Source organism: Cnephaeus nilssonii (genome assembly GCF_951640355.1).
Source record: "Cnephaeus nilssonii genome assembly, chromosome: 9".
Lineage (NCBI taxonomy): Eukaryota > Metazoa > Chordata > Mammalia > Chiroptera > Vespertilionidae > Cnephaeus > Cnephaeus nilssonii.
Window position 1 is genome coordinate 29,452,284 of NC_137080.1, and position 17,246 is coordinate 29,469,529.

General features: G+C 41.7%; 1 protein-coding gene across 1 annotated transcript; it reads left to right on the top strand.

The window, feature by feature from the left end:
• The first annotated feature begins 726 nt into the window (after window positions 1-726).
• On the top strand, window positions 727-15,766 carry LTV1 (LTV1 ribosome biogenesis factor). The gene is made up of 11 exons (XM_079780410.1): window positions 727-901; window positions 1,851-1,982; window positions 2,870-3,043; window positions 8,439-8,526; window positions 11,252-11,393; window positions 11,743-12,001; window positions 12,966-13,093; window positions 14,019-14,158; window positions 14,405-14,457; window positions 14,648-14,848; window positions 14,981-15,766. The coding sequence occupies exons 1-11, from the start codon at window positions 899-901 to the stop codon at window positions 15,089-15,091; spliced, it is 1,431 nt and encodes a 476-aa protein (XP_079636536.1). The 5' UTR covers window positions 727-898; the 3' UTR covers window positions 15,092-15,766.
• The last annotated feature ends 1,480 nt before the right edge of the window (window positions 15,767-17,246 follow it).

Consider the following 17,246-nt stretch of genomic DNA (forward strand, 5'->3'; position numbering starts at 1 on the left):
GCTGCTACTAAAACTCTGAATGCCTCACCACCCCCTTTGGCCCAGGAAAAACTCCTAGAGTGCTCGGGCACCTTCCTGAAATCCTCCTGGAATGTGCTTCCAGCCTATTTGCTTAAACCAAGTCAAAACCGGTGAAGGACTTGGAAGACAATGGACTAATGTTTCCACTTTAAGGTGTGCCAATACCCGAAAGATTATGAATATATTTTATTAATCCAAATGCCTCTACTGTCAAGTCTTGGGGGTTGGTTAACTGAACATGTTAACGCAGTTTATTAAATGGTGAAAAGACCTGAGGAAGCCTGGTGCAGCCTGGAATACCAGGCCCAGGACCCGCTGTTGCTAAGGCAACTGACTCCGCGCCAGAGAGGAAACTTGAAACTTCGGGTCTGGGGATGGTGGGCACCTTCCGAGTACACGGTTTTTTGTTTTATTTTGTTTTTCACGGTTGGAAATGGGCAGGGAATACAACTGTCAATGGAGATGCTGGAGTCCTCGCCTGTATTCTCAGCACAGGGCACTGTACAAACAAGTTCTCCCAAACCCTTTCGCGCCTCGCCGCCTTAGAGGCGCCTGCGACTCCTCCCCCCCGCGCGGACTCACTTCAGGCCGCAATAGCCCCGCCCCCAGGGGGCGGGAACAGCCCACCTCCCTAGAGCTTCTCGCGGTTTTTGGGACGGAGTGAGCCCGGCCGCGAGACTTCAGCTCTCCGGCGATTGGTCCGATTCCACGGCTGGTGCAGGACTTCCTGTCCGGGCCCCGAGTTTGCACGTGCGGCGGGGCCTGAAGACGCCGCGGTGAGCCGGCCCTTGCGGCGTCCCGGACGCAGCGTGTCCCGTCCCGCAGGACCTGGAGGTGGAGTCGCCGCTCTTTGGTGTGAGCGCCTGGCGACCGCAACATGGTGGGCGAGCTCGGTGGCCTGGGGGGCGTGGCGCTCTGGGTTTGCGGAAGCGCGGCTGGGACCCTCCGGGCTGGTGGCCACTGCGGCCTGGGGCAGGGAGGGCTGGTCCGAAGCTGCGGGGAGGCGGCTCGCGGCGCAGGGCCCGGTCTGGGTCACCCTCACCACCTGGGGCATAACTTGGCGGTTTACAGTGGGTCTCCCACGGCCAAGCGCCTCCCTGGAGAATGGACATTAAGAGAATGGCTTCCCTTACCCCCAAGGGCCCCACCCTGTGTCGCACGGGGTCAGGCGGGGAGGGGGTGTCCGCCCATCAGTTTGCTCTGGGGGAAGGAACTTGTGGGAGAGCCCAGGGTTCGTCCCAAAGCAAGGCGGCCTATTTAGCTGGGATGATACTTACTTAGTTTACAAAAATCAAGTTTGGGTAGTGGAATAAACTTGGAGAACGGAGTGATGAATCTCACTAAACTTCGGCTCTTGTGCCGTGTTTTCACATAGTAGTTGATACAGGAAGTGTGTACCCCACTTGCAGCTGCCTTCCCCGGGTTTCCTTGTGGCAGGCTCATTGCCCTGGTTCAACCTGTCGGGGACCTTCTCTGGGCACCCAGGCCAACGTCACTCGTCAGTCATTTTGCACAACGCTGTCTTTTTATTCTCTTTACCCGAAATCATTTTTCTTGATAATTTGCTTGAGAAGAATGGGGGCTTGTCTGACTTCCCCATTGCTGTATCCCCAGTGCCCATAACAAGGTCTGCCTACAGAGTAGGTGCCGACTACTGTGTATTAGAGGAAGGTAAGTATAGATTTTGTTGCCTGCCCTAGAAGCGTAGGTTTCAAAAACCTGTTGGTCCTTCACATAACTTACCCAAGATGCCCGCGCGGACTGTGATACAAAAGTCACGGGTGTTTTGGTTCTGTTTTAATGGCATGTTCTGATTCTGCTCTCCGAAGCCTCACAGGAAGAAAAAGCCCTTCATAGAAAAGAAGAAGGCTGTGTCTTTCCACCTGGTCCATCGGAGCCAACGAGATCCCTTAGCAGCAGATGAGACTGCACCCCAGAGGGTTCTGTTGCCTGCACAGAAAGTAGGTGCTGTTCTTTAGCCAATGAGTTTGTTAGGTGGACTGTCAGTGCTTTTAAATTATCTTAGCCAGCGGCTATTTTCAGATAACTGATCTTCAGGGAAGCAAAATCTGTGACTTGATTTTCAGTAAATGTGCGGATTTTTACTTCGTGCATATTCATTTTGATTGAGAGGATGGATCACCTTTATTTGGGATGTTTCAGTGAGCACATCCTGAGTAATGATAAATATTTACAAAGCCATCAGCGACAATACTGCATGATGTTACTTAGGGCACAACCGAAAGCTCAATCGCTGCTCGCCCTAAGATCCTTTCGTTTCAGAACCACGAACTGCATTTTGCCTCCTGGTCACTCATCTCATGAAATGCAAAACTTTGAAACTCATAAGTCAGCTTTAGAAAACGCCAGGGAGCTTTTAAAGGGTCGATTTGCTAATTATCAATCAGTATATTTGTTAAGCATGGGTAATGTGAAAGGAAGTGTTGGGGAACATTGGGCCTATTTAGCTATTAAGTAAAGCCCATTTGTCTTGTGTGTTGAAAAGTTTCTTTGTGTATAAATACAAGAAATTATACTTAATCTTTCAAGGCCCCTACTCTGTGATAAAACAAATTGCTGTGTGTGTGTGTGTTTCTTGGCTTGGATTATTGCACAGAAATATCTACTGAAAGGAATTGGTTCATTCCATTTTAATTTTATATGACACAATACCTTGGAAGCTCTGTGTTTCCTAAATTTGTCAAGAATTCATTATTCATTGTCTCATTCCTGTCAACCAAAGTGTCCATGTGCCATCTGCCTCCTGTTCTGAAAGCTGTGCTCTTTGGAAGGTTCCTGTGCCTTAATTTTGGAAGAGGCAGTAGTTCCATTTTGTTTATTATCCTAGAAAAATGATGAAGAGAGACGAGCAGAACAGAGGAAGTATGGAGTGTTCTTCGATGACGACTATGACTACCTGCAGCATCTGAAGGAACCATCTGGGCCCTCAGAGCTGATTCCCACAAGTACAGTCAGTGTACCCAGTAGGAGAAATGAAAACGAAGAAACTTCAGTAATTTCAGTAAGCCTTTTCTACAATTTAAGTGTGAGAAAGAGTGTGTGGGGGTGAGTGAAAAAAACAAGTGTTATATCCATATAAGTTTGGGCAAGAAATGGAGCAGGCCATTTTCTCACTGAAAGTGTTGTGTGTACACATGTACAATCAGGCGAGAGTAGGTGGCCTGTTCTTTGGTGGCAGTTATTAAAAGTGACAGTCTTTGACAGGGTTAGAACTTTTGATAGATGTGGTCATGTTAGATAGCACTTTAATACTTCATTGTTTAAGTGCAAGTGAGAGCACATCTATATATATATATATATATATATATATATATATATATATATATATATATATATATATATGTAATATGCAAATTGTCCGTTACTGTGTCACAGTAACGAACATTCAACAGGCTGGGCGGGGCTGCGTGTGCAACCGGTCACCAGGAGGTGCATAGAGCACCTCTAGGTCCCCGCACCCGCTCCCGCTGGCTGCAGCCCGGAGAAGGAGAAGCTGCCTGCCCTGCGGTCCTGGGCCACAGCCAGCCGGAGTAGCCGCTCGCACCGCGTCCTGGGGGAGACGGAGAAGCTGCCCGCCTCTGGTCCGGGCACCAGTGCCTGTGGCCTGGGAGATAGGTTCCCTCTTCTCCCACTGCAGTCATTATTCCAATATTCCCCTTCTAAATTTCTCTCTGCTGCCCTGACCCAACTCCACTTTTCATCTGAAGGATAGGGAACAGAGAGAGCAATGTTAAAAGCTTACATTTTTAAGCAGGTAAGGTTGGTACTTAAACATATAAACGGAAAACTAGGTCCTTAAGGTAACAAAGGCTAGAAAGGAGGGGACAGGGACAGGGCAAGACATATTATATCCAGCAATCCATGTGGGGACTGAAAACTTTGCAATGATGACAATCAGTGAAGATAAGAAACAACTAAAATAGTTGACAGGGACAATTATTCCATGTTTGAAAATATCTGTATCAAGTCTGTTTAAATATATTTTCATCTGCATAATATAACACATTCTGACAAGACCACCGCCACCAATGTGGTCAGTGTTGTGCTGGTAAATATTTAACTACTGGCTCTCAAAGAAAACAAAACCCTGATTTGTAGTATCGGCCAGTTTCTGTGGCATAAATTCTCCATCCGTGGCTGATTTCGGCTACTAATGTGATGCCACGAAATGCAGAGCTGAGGAGAAATGTGCAGTAATACACTATTCCACCAGAAAGACCCAAAATATATAAATAATGTCAAGAGTCAGAACAGTAAAGTGTAGTAAATAATTGAGTGATGAATTTAGAGTATGTATTACCTTTGGTTTTAATGTAGTTTATTCACTTTTAAGATTATATAATTTAATTTTTAATAATGACCATGTTTAATAACCAGCTTGCAAATTCCTGAAAATTTGTGAGCCAGTAAGAGCAGGCTCCCGCACAATACTGAGTGGAGAATAATGGTTAAAGGGCATGGCTCATGGATCTGTGTAATTATAGTGCCTACTGCATAGAGTTGTTGCAAAGATAAAATGAAATCTGTGTATGACAGCACAGCACCTGAAACAATAATCCACTCAATTTGTTATAAACTTAATACCGCAATACGTTGTTGACAAAATTACTCTACTCATGCTGAAAGAATGAAATTTTATTGATGAGAAAAATATGTTAATTTTGCGATCTACATCGAGACAGTCAATTTTGCTTCCTAGGCAGTAAATGGTATTCTACTACTAGAAACTGAAAGGGGAAAAATGACCTCAATCAGCATGATTGAGGCAATGAATTATTAGCTGGATCAGAAAGCAGAGAGGATGCCATGCATTCTGGGATACATCTGCAGTAAGAGGCTTCACCTCAGGTATTAATTCTGATTGACTAAACATCAGACTTAAGGTGAATGGTGAGAAGGATTCTGAGGCTGCTTCTAGACTTAGCAGGAATAGAACTTTAATACATAAGCAACAGTTAGTATGGTTAATGATGGCGAGAAAAAACACACCATGATCTATCTATACTAATAAAAGGGTAATATGCTAATTAGACCGGACGTCTTCCCGATGACCATCCACACGTCCTTCCTGACAAAGCCAGGCCCGGGCGAAGCCGCCTGCCGGTGGTCCTGGGCAGCCTGAGAGACGGAGAAGCCGCCCATCCCGCAGTCCCGGGAGACAGAGAAGCCGCCCGCCCCGCAGTCCTGGGCAGAGCCATCTGCCCACCGTCCCCTGCAGCTTCAGCCGGCCTGGGCAAAGCTGGCCCGGGTCCCAGGTGCCTGTGGCCATCCAGAGGGAGGGAAGCCCGGGTCCTGAGTGCGGGGCTGAGGCAGAAGTAGTTAGGGGCAATCAAGCCAGCAGGGGAACAGTTAGGGCCAATCAGGCTGGCAGGCAGAAGCGGTTAGGAGCCAGCAGTCCCAAATTGTGAGAGGGATGTTTGAGATTGGAGAGGGTGCAGGCCGGGCTGAGGGACATACCTCCCATGCACGAATTTCATGCACCGGGCCACTAGTATTTATATGAAACTAGAGGCCTGGCACATGAAATCCGTGCGTGGGTATGGTCCCTAGGCCTGGCCTGCGATCAGGGCCATCTTCCCCTGCTGCCATCCCCCAGTTCCCCATTCGTCCAAGCCTGCCGACTGGGGCAGGGAAAAATAGAGAGGACCAAGAGGTCAGCCGCTCCCGCCCCTGCCACAAGTCACCCTCTGTGTGGGGGGCGACTGGTGGGGCGGGGGCCTTGGCCTGGCGCCGCCTGCATCCCCCGCCACCCACCCCTGGTTCCCCGTTTGCCATCGGGGGATGGGAGCCTGCCGGCCAAGAGGTGGTCAGTGCACCTCATAGTGACTGGTCGAGTGGTCATTCTGGTCATTCTGCCATTAGTGTCAATTTGCATATTACCCTTTTATTATATAGGATTAGTGCTGCCAATTTAAGTTCCTTTTTCTGCATCATGCACCCATCTCCCCAAGCAAAGTCTCTATCCCCATTCCCCCATCCCCTTTGCCCATCTCCACCTAGTTACCACCTGCCTTTCCCTCTTGCTGATATCACACTGTTGTCTGTGTCTTATGTGTATATGTTTTTTGGCTAATCCCTTCATCTTTCATTCATTCTCCCTCCCTGACATCTGTCAGTCTGTTACATGTATCCATGCCTCGGTTTCTGTTTTGTTCATCAGTTTATTTTGTTCATTAGCTTCCCCATGTAAGTGACATTATACGGTATTTGTCTTTCTCTGACTGGCTTATTTCACTTTTAACAGAATAAGGCCCTTAAATGGATACTTCAATGATGTTTATAAAGATGAATGCATTATCTTTAAAGACAAAATTGCCATTGGCTTTCTGTAGCACAATACAAAAATGTAGATGAGTCCCATGAGCTTTTTTAACCTTAAAGAAATTTGTAACAAGCCACCAAAATTAAATAAACCAGAAATCTTTAATAAACCCTAAAAAACAAAGTAAGGCAGTGCAGAAAGGCAGTACAAAAATTAGTACTTCTTGAGTAGCCCCTAATTTTCACGTGAAGGAAAGCAGGTGCTGCCATGGTAGAAAGCAGGGTGGGCAAAAATAGGTTTACAGTTCTGAGTACTCAAAGAGTATATTTTTGTAGTAGTATTTATTATTGTATTATTTGTTGTTATCATTTTGTATCCTTATGATTTATCTTTTAGGTAATGTTGGTTGGTAATTTAACCTACTTTTGCCCACCCCTGTATTTAGGAACTACTACAATCAACAAAAAGAATTCCATTCCTCTTTTTAATCACTATCTAAACTCTAATTGTGTATACTCTTTGTTTCTCAATATTTAGAAGCATCTCCAAAAGTAAATTCACTAAAAACAAGGTGATCCTCCCTTCTAAACCCTTAAATTTCAAGGATTAATAATTACAAAGTATCTTTTACCACATATATATTTTACCACAATTTTACAAAATAATAATGTAATATACAAAAAAAATCATTACATTATACATTTTAAGTGGGTGAATTGTATAGTATGTGAACTATATATAGTAAGTCTGTTTGTTAAAAAGAAAAGGACTCTATCTCTGAACGGATAGATTAGTTGGATAGAGCACGTCCTGATACACCAAGGTTGCAGGTGTGATCCCCAGTCAGGGCACATACAAGAAGCAACCAATGAATGCATAAATACATGGAACGACAAATAGATGTTTCTTTCTTTCCCTTCCTCTCTCTGAAATCAGTAGAAAAACTAAAATAAATTAAAAGGACTCTATAGCAGAATACCAGATATTTTCCCAAGTTTATGCCATAGAGAAACTCACTTTGGAAGCCATAATAGCTTGCTAGGTATGCACTACTGTATGTGGCCTTTGCTCATGCTCTTCTGTGGCTTTCAGTGCAGCATGCTGTCTGTGAGCCAGTGAGAATGTACATCTCAGCTTCATGCCTGTGGCTCAGCCCAGGACAGAGTAGGTGGTGAGGTACATGGACTGATAACATGTGCTGGTGACCCTCACATTATTAACTGTTTGGTTGAAAAGGTGAAACTAAAGCATAAGGACTAGTCAGAAAATATGTGCCAGCACACATTGAAGTAGATTGTATGGTGTGTGAAGAGAGGGGAGTCCACAGCAGTGGGAAGTTCTAGGACAATAATCAAGAAGGGCTTCGTGGAGGTAGAAGGAACTGAGCTAGCCACTAATGGGCGTGTTCCATTGAAGAGAGGAAGGAAGATTCCAATCAGAGGAAGGGACACGAGGTAATATTGTGGATCACAGAACCTCACTAAAACATTCCTCAAGGGGTTGTGAGGATTAAATGGAATAGTATACTAGAGAAAGTTTTGTGAAGTATTGCAGGGAAGTTGCTTTGGAGCTGATGGTGGAATATACATGTTTAAAATGTATAACGAGCACAAGTGAGAGAATTCAGAATGTGATTGTATTAGTTTCCTAGGACTGTTGTCACATTACCATGAGGTGGCTTAAGACGGTAGAAATTTATTCTCTCACAGTTGTAGAGGCCAGAAGTCTGAAATCAAGCTTTCCGCAGGGTTGGTTCCTTCTTGGGGGCTCAGAAAGAATCTGTTCCCTGACTGTCTCCTTGCTTCTGGTGGTTGCTGGCAATCCTTAGTGTTCCTTGGCTTGTGGATGCGTCACTCCAGCATTCTCCATCTTCACATGGCATTCTCCCCTGTGTGTCTTCCTGTGTTCACATGGCTTCTTGTAAGGACATACCAGTCATTGGTCTTGGGTCCACCATGCTCCATTATCACCTCCTCTTAACTGATTACATTTGCAAGGATCCTGTTTCTATGTAAGGTCACATTCTGAGCTTCCAGGTGAACATGAATTTTGGGAGAACACTTTTCAACCCAGTAAAGTAGTTCCAGAAGTATTGTTGAATAAATCTAACCATTGTGTAATTTCTTTTTTCAAGACCACTGGAATTAAGTTGCCTTCATCAGTGTTTGCATCAGAGTTTGAGGAAGATGTTGGATTGTTAAATAAAGCAGCTCCTGTTTCAGGTGTGTTTAATTTCTTTGCCCTTTCAGTGGAGCTGTGTTTTACAAAAAGAAACTTCATATAGTAATAATTCAGAGTTTTGTTCCTGATAAAGTGTTGAAAAAATTGAGATGTGTCTGAATTCAGATGAGAGATCATTAGGAAGGGATGAGTGTGATTAGCATTTTTTTTAAATATATTTTATTGATTTTTTTTACAGAGAGAAAGGGAGAGGGATAGAGAGTTAGAAACATCCATGAGAGAGAAACATCCATCAGCTGCCTCCTGTACACCCCCACCTGGGGATGTGCCCTCTTTTCTTTTATTGTCATCAAATTCTTAGTCTTTGAAGTTCCTACTTAGAGAGGAAAGTGGGAAGATTATTTTTCATGATCAGGTGGGGGACTTTTAACCTTGACCAAACCTCTTACAAAGGAAACAATAATATTCAATTAGCCTTACATACATATAGTGTAATCTTGGGAATACTTCATGTTAGCTTTTAAAAGTTCTCCCAGGCCTTGACCGGGTGTGGCTTGGTTAGAGTGCCGTCCCGTACACCAAAAAAGGTTGCGGGTTTGATTCCTGGTCAGGGTACATACCTAGGTTTTGTGTTCAATCCCCGGTCAGGGTGCATATGGGAGGCAACAGTTTGATATTTCTTTCTCTTTACCTCTCTCTCTCTAAAATCAATAAGCATATCCTCAGGTGAGGATTTAAAACCAAACAAATAACAAAAACATGTCCTGAGGTGAGGATTAAAAGAAAAAACGTTTTCCCAAGCATATGGATGTGTGTGTGTATGCGTGTGTATACACACATACATATATATATATATATATATATATATATGAGCCTAATATGCAAATTGTCCTTTCAGGAGTTTGATTGCTCGCTGTGATGTGTGCTGACCAGCCAGGGAAGGGAGGCCCTGTCTGGCAGCTGGGGAAGGGAGGCCTCCACCAGCAGCCAGAAGGTTCAATTGGCCCTTATCGCTGGGCAGGCATAGGAACTCTACCCGTGCACGAATTTCATGCACTGGGCCTCTAGTTTTATATAGAAGTCCCATTTATCCATCTATTTCACATACACCAAAAAATTATGTTTGTTTGTTGGGGTTTTTTTTGCAGTACCAACGTATTTTAGAACAAACACAGAAGTAGTGTTTATTTTCTTTTGTTAAATTGCTTTAATTTTTTTCCAATGGTTAATATATTTTACTAGAGGCCTGGGTCACGAAATTCGTGCATGTATAGGGTACCTAGGCCTGGCCGGCGATCAGGGCCAATCGGGGCCTTCCTTCATTCCACGCCGCCCCGTAGTAGTCAGCACACGTTATAGCGAGCATTCGGTCTCCAGGCGCACTCCTGTGGGGACAATTTGCATATTAGGCTTTTATATAGAGAGATTAGAGGCCCAATAACATGAAATTCATGTCAGGGGTCTCAGTGCTCGCAGCCCCGGCTTCGTCCAGAAAGTCGTTTGGCTGTCTGGTCTAATTAGCATATTATGCTTTTATTATTATAGATGAAGATATAATTGACATATTACATTAGTTTCAGGTATACAACATAATTTGATATAGTGAAATGATTATCACAATAAGACTATATTGTTAACATACGAAGTTACAGAATTTTTTTGTGATAACTTTTTTTTTGCCTTAAATTTTTTATTTTCCAAGTACAGTTGACATGCAATATGATACTAGTTTCAAGTGTATAACTCAGTGATTGGGCATTATATAACTTAGTGATCACCTTGAAAAATCTAGTACCCATCTGACACCATACATAGATATTACAGTATTATTTACTGTATTCCCTATGCTGTACTTCACAACTCCGTGACTATTCTGTAGCTACCAATTTGTACTTCTTAATCCCCTCACTTTTTCACACAGTCCCCCAACCCTTATTGAGTAGACTTGCCATATAGCATTCATTTATTAATTCATTCTACAGGTTTTTGAGTTGCCACTGTTTGACAGGGTCTTGGGTTAAACCAGAATAGCATAATCCTGGACCACAGGGAATTTACCATAAATTGGGAAAGATAGATAATAAATGGGTAATTACCATTACAATACAAATAGGTAGATCATGACGCACCGAACAAGCCTGGGGGAGTTTTCCTAGGGGAAAGCATGTCCAAGTTGATTTCTTAGGGCTAAGTTAAGCAGATGAAGGCGAGTGGGATGGGAAAGAGAGGGTATTCCATACAGACAACTGTGAGCAAAAGCAGGACAACGTGAATAGAGGAAACTACACACACTTGGCATGCCTGGAGTGAAAGGTCAGGATTACTAGGAACTGAGGCTGGAGAACCAAGCAGGAGCCATCATGTGAGGGTGTTGGAAGCTATGTGTTTACAGGTTTGGACTTGAAACTTCTCCTTGAACTCTGTAGTGGTTTACCTAGCTGAAGAAACAGGTTGGGATTTACTAAAATCTCAGTCTGAAAAGACAAGGTAAAGTCCAGTTTTTTCCTGCAGGTCAAAGCTTTGAATTTGCTTACTAGGCAGTTTAATATTGTAGATCTGTAATGGAAGGGTTTCCCCCCTCACCCCCCTCTTTTTATTTTATTTTATTTGCAGTCATCCATCTCTTTCCCTCACTAGACTAACTGACTAGGAGTTCTTAATCATTCTTTTATACTCTGGCATATAATAGGTACTCAGATTATGTTAGTTAAATGAAGGAATGATGCTTTCTTGGGAGTTATTACTTAATTTTTATTTTTCATCTAGGGCCTCGGCTGGATTTTGATCCTGACATTGTCGCAGCCCTTGATGATGATTTTGACTTCGATGATCCAGCTAATCTGCTTGAAGATGATTTTATTCTTCAGGCCAATAAGCCAACAGAAGAGGAAGAGGGAATGGGTGTGCGGTATGTTTGCTTTGTTTCAAAGCAGGATGACCTGACTGCTGCTGCTTTAATAGGATAACAACCATAGAACTACAGCTGAAAGAGACCTTCAGGACTTGAATCTGAGAATTCTGTGTTTCAGCAGACAATGTGAGATACAAGCCATCAGTAGGTGGGGCTAAAGTCCAAGTTGCCTGATTGCTAGTTCATTACTTTTACAACCGTGCCAGACCCGACTGGTCAAGCAGCACAGCCGTTCTCCCTAAACAATAATCCTTCCTGAAACACCCTCAGATTTTACTGTGTAAAGGCATCGGGTTCTGTTTTTTATCAAGTTGTTTTGACAGTTAATTTATGACTCTGACTTTAGGAAATCAGAGGCGGAAAATGGCAGTGAGTGGGCAGATGTGGACAATGAGAAGGAAGAATGCAGTGATGACAATGACTATGACTCTGCAGGCTCATTCTCAGATGAGGAAGTGTCTACCCCTGGGAAAATTCCAGGGGCTCTAGAAAATCACTTGTTCTGGGAAGAGGAAACGAAAAGTCGCTTTACTGAGTATTCTATGACATCCTCAGTTATGAGGAGAAATGAACAGCTGACCCTACATGATGAAAGGTTTGAGAAGGTAAGGTCCCAATCAAGGGTCTTTTAATACTAGTTCTTAGTAAATTATATATGACATTGGAACATTGGAACCTAAAGCTAGAACTTTTAGCATGAGAAACACCACTAACTTTTATTGAAACAGACCATAAAACCACCCTAATTTTACTTCTGGAAAGAATGCAGATAGGTCAAAAGATGGCTTATCAAACCTCCTGATTTTGCTCTTAGACTGGTGACATTTTGATTCCAGACCTCTTCAGTCACAGTTCCTGAGATTAAGCATTGGACTAAGCATAAAAGAAATGCCATTTTCCCCCATTTTTGTGTGTATGTTTTTGTTCACTGATACATCCCAAGGCCTAAAGTGGTATCTGGCATGTGGAGTTTAAACTTTGAACTGTTCAGTAAAGGATGGATGAATGGATGGATGGATGGATGGATGGATGGATGGACGGACGGACGGACAGATGGATGGCTTCCTAAGACAAAGGTTCTAACTTTGCTGCATTTCACTAAGTACTAGTTTCCCTCTTCTCTCAAAGAAATAAGCAAACTGTTAGCATAAATAACCTTGTTTCAAGAGTTACATCACCCTGCTTACTCTTACAAAGCCTGGTAGTGTGAACATCATTGAATAATACAGTAAACGTCTGAAAAAAAGAAACGTACATTAGTTTGCATAATGAATGAATTTGAAAGTATCTGTAAAATATTCTGAGTAAAGATTTCTGCCTAGCATTTTGCTCTCCAAGCTCAATGGAGTAACTGTCTTCATTGTCATGTTAAATGGCAACCGACATACAGTTTTAAAAGTGCTGGGTAGAACCTCTTCGACATCATATTGTTACGCTACTGAGTCCTGATAATATTTTCAATGTAGTTGTGATCATGGTGGTGCTTATGTTGTGTAGGATAACCTTTAAGTGCTGTATTCTTACTGAATACATTTTATTTTCATGGTATCTTCTCTCTTTATATTCAAGTTTTATGAGCAATATGATGATGATGAAATTGGAGCTCTGGATAATGCTGAATTGGAAGGTTCCATTCAAGTAGACAGCAGTCGCTTAGAGGAAGTTTTGAATGACTACTATAAAGAGAAGGCAGAGAAGTATGGTGACTTTTCCTTGTTTACCTGCTTTTTTCATTTTCAAATAAAGTGATTGTGCGCGTGAATTGAAAATCACCTCGTCAGAATCCAAATTAAGATGGTACATTTTCCATAACCTTTGGCTCCCATTTTCATATTAAGAGTTCTGAAACTGAACATAACAGTGGATAGGAACATACTGAGAACCACGTTCTCTGTAACTTGTCCAAGAGTAATGATCAATAACTGAGGGTGAGAGTGGGAAGTGTACAAGGTCACATTCCACTTGAGAATGAGAATGAGATGGTGCCTCTAGCCTCTTTGGCTAAAGAATTATTTGACTTCATGTATGCATTCTTTATCTTCCTGAAATGCCAGGCGTCTGAGGAGTAGGTATTTATGGCTTAAAGACAAGAGTGTATCTTTCCAGCCGGATTAGTAGAACTTTCCAGCCAAATGTTTGGTGAATCAGCACCCACATTAAATGATTTCTCTGAGAAACTAATGAGGTGTTTACATCTACTAGAGAGGTCTGATGTTTGATGATCACTATCACGCAGATCCTGCAGCAGGGTAAGAGCTGCATACTTGGAGTGAATTATTTGAATCCTTCGGAGGGACAGATGGGCTAATGCTTTTTGAGGCTTTGAAAAAGATTATGTTTTAGAAAAGCTCTTTTATGTGCAATGTGTTATATCCTTGCAAAGACACAGATAGGTTTTTCCTTCCTGTCAGCAGAATGAACAGCCAGAACCTGCTGGAAGCGAGAGGCAGAGAGACAAAGCTAATTGTGACAGGAAATGAGAAGCAGGACACCTGAGTGTGTGGGTTTTTAAAAATTGCTGTTGTTTCCTAGCTCTTTACGTGCAGGTTGAGTAACATACAGTAACATGGGTGGTGTTCTTTTTTCTCTTCCTATCTTCATTTTTTAAAACTTAACCACAAGTTGTGTAAAACTGAGTACTCTTGAACCCTTCGAGGATCAAGACTTGCCCATGAATGAACTTGATGGGTCTGAAGAGGAGGAAATTGTCACTGTAGTTCTTGAAGAAGTCAAGGAGAAGTGGGATTGTGAATCCATTTGTAGTAAGTATCTTAGTGTCCATTTTACTATTAAGTATTAAGTACATCAGCCTTTTGAAAAAGTATATACTTTGTGAAAATAATTGGGGAAATAAATATTTGTTATAAGAAATATGAAAACATTTATAAGAGAGACTCCAGTGTTAGTTTAAACTATGAAAACACTAAAGCTGGGAATATAGTAAGTACTCAGTAATGTTTTGGTGAACTGAAAGTCTACTTATTAATATGTGACTTTTTTTTTTTTAGGTACATACTCAAATTTATACAACCATCCACAGCTTATTAAGTATGAACCAAAGGTAAGTGCTAATGTCCTGAGCTGTTCGAAATACGCAGTGCAGGAAAGGAAGTGTACTAATTATTTTCTCACATCAGCTTTATCTCTAGTGGCTCCCCACACCATTAGGAAAAGCAACAACAGTGTATCATAAGAGCTATTTTTTTAATAGGAATGGGAAATAACCCTAAGCCATTCTATCTTTATTTCAGCCCAAACAAATCCGAATATCTTCTAAGACAGGAATACCTCTCAATGTCTTACCTCAGAAAGGATTCACAGCAAAGCAAATTGAACGAATGCAGATGATTAATGACAGTGATCTGCCCAAGGTGTCAACCCAGCCACGCTCTAAAAATGAAAGCAAAGAAGATAAAAGAGCAAGAAAGCAAGCTATAAAGGAAGAGCGGAAGGTAAAGGACTTTGCTCAGACGTGAGATTTACAGAGAGCTGGTGGTAGGGAGGGAGGTCATGTGAATTTTCTTTTGTAAAGTTGGTCTGAATCAGTTTGAAGATTTGAATAACATGAATGTATTCTTGTCCAGGAACGGAGAGTAGAGAAGAAAGCTAACAAATTAGCCTTCAAACTGGAGAAAAGAAGGCAGGAAAAGGAACTGCTGAACCTGAAGAAGAATGTTGAGGGTCTAAAGCTGTGAGGGTGGAACATTTAGGGTGAGGCACATTCCCCTTAGGGCTCCTCATTGTGTTAAAGAAGGAATGAGGATCTTCAGAGAGACAAGACTGATCTGCCTTTTTTATTGGCAGGTATTGAAAAGAAAACAGCACAATATTTGTATTTATATCAGCAAGTTTGTAAATACTGTAATATTTTTAAATTTAATATGATGAGCTTAGATTTGCTCTGAAATTGACTTCATGAATGTGAAATGTTTAGATAAATTAAAGAAAATGTCTTCATAATTTAAATGGAATTGTGTGTTCCTTATTTATGTGCATGGTTGTCCCAGTTGCCTTTTCAGATGTTCTCAACTATTTTTTTGAAACAGTTCCACTCCTTTTCAGTAAGTTAAGTGGTTTAATTTGCTGTCTGTAGAAAAGTGGCCCATTTAAACTAATTTTGAAATGCTGAGTGGGAAGAATAGTTTTTCTGAGAAGGTTCCACTGGTAGTAAGCTGGTGTAAAAGTTATTTCAAAAGGATGGTAAAACTGAGTATTAATGTGGTTGGTAATCAGTTATTGGATGACTTGCTTTTGGAATTCAGGAACAGTGAAGACAGGAAACAGAAGAAGAAATAATCAAGAAAACTTTCTTGGCTTCAGTGAGTGCCTGGCTCAAAATCAGAAATAGTCAGTTTAAACCAGAAAGTTTGTCTTTTAAACATTATTTAATGCTTGGAACCATTTATACTTGATTAAAATACATAGTTGAAAACTCCCTGCTTTTTTTATGAATTGGGTTGTGTTTTTTTGTTTTGTTTTTCTTTTTTTAATTTCTTTAAACATTTTCAAGGCTAAAGCAATGACTCCATCACAATTGTTAATTGTTTGGTAAACTGTGACTTCCTTGCAATAGACAAGTTGTTAGTGACCCTTGTTCATGTGTCCATGACTAATGTGTTATCTGGACTGTTCTGAAAAAGAAATCTGTGAACACTTGATCTGAGTTTGGAACGGAATGGCTAGTGTAGAACCATTTTTAGCAGGTGAGCTGCATTTGATATCTTTGTCTAATTCATTTTATTATGGCTCTTCCAAAGTTGGTGTTATCTTGTTCTCTCTGTTATCAATTTTAAATCTAAGTCATTGTTGTAGGAGTTTTAAGAGTTGTGAAAAACAGTAGCATTAGGTACTCTACCAATCTCTATATATAAAAGGCTAATATGCAAAGTGTCCTCTCTAGAGTTCGACCAGTTTAGTTGGGAGACCAGTTTAGTTGCTCACTATGATGTGTTCTGACAACCAGGGGGCAGCACGGAACATGGCGGGTGACCAGCGGCAGTGAGATGCTGAGGGAGCGAGGGAAGGAAGAGGTGGGGAATCTGATCAGCCCTGATCACTGGCCAGGCCTAGGGACCCTACTCGTGCACTGGGCCTCCAATATTGATATAAAAAACTTGGCTGAAGGTCTTGTCATTACAAAAGTAGGATGCTGGAGAGTATGTATTTAAATGCCAACCTGAAGAAGTAAAGGGTCAGATGATGGTTTGTGATAGTGTTGGGAATGTATTAAATCCTAAAAGAATTGACCCTTTATTTTAGTAGCTGTCTCAATTGAAGGTTCACAAAACCAGCAATACTCTTAGAGATGTGGAATATTGCTTTGGCTTGGTGCTATTCAAATTCCATCTTATGAGCTAGTTTCACTGTACTTCACCCAAAAGGTTTAAATCAGCACATCACATATTTTGCAGTTTAGAAAATGTGACTATAAGCCACAAGTCTTGGAGAAACATATTTTGATTTATGTGGATTATCCTCTAAACTTAAAGATCTTAATTTTATTCTGGGGAACAAAGTCTTATACAATATTTTGAATTATTTCATAACATTTTGGAATATTTATGATTTGAGTCATCTATAAGCAATGCTTGGGAACTTAACATAAGCTCCATGCTAAACATTGGGAGTCCAAAGTGATAAAGGGGGATTTGCCTTCAAGGACTGCATCATCTGAGGAGGCAGGGTGTGTGCAGCAAAATAGGACTAGCAGTGCCAAATCCCTGATAAAGTACCACTTGACATGAGGATCTGGAAACGTGCTATTCCCCCTGAAGTGCTCTTATTGCAAATAAACATTTTTCGAGGCTGTGCTCAATTATCACCTTCCCGTAAACTTTTCCCTGACCATGT

What these genes read in the sequence shown, in the direction of transcription:
- LTV1 (XM_079780410.1), top strand. An exon ending in TTATTAAGTATGAACCAAAG is followed by an intron (nt 14,458 to 14,647) that starts GTAAGTGCTAAT and finishes TCTTTATTTCAG; the next exon opens with CCCAAACAAATCCGAATATC. An exon ending in CTATAAAGGAAGAGCGGAAG is followed by an intron (nt 14,849 to 14,980) that starts GTAAAGGACTTT and finishes ATTCTTGTCCAG; the next exon opens with GAACGGAGAGTAGAGAAGAA.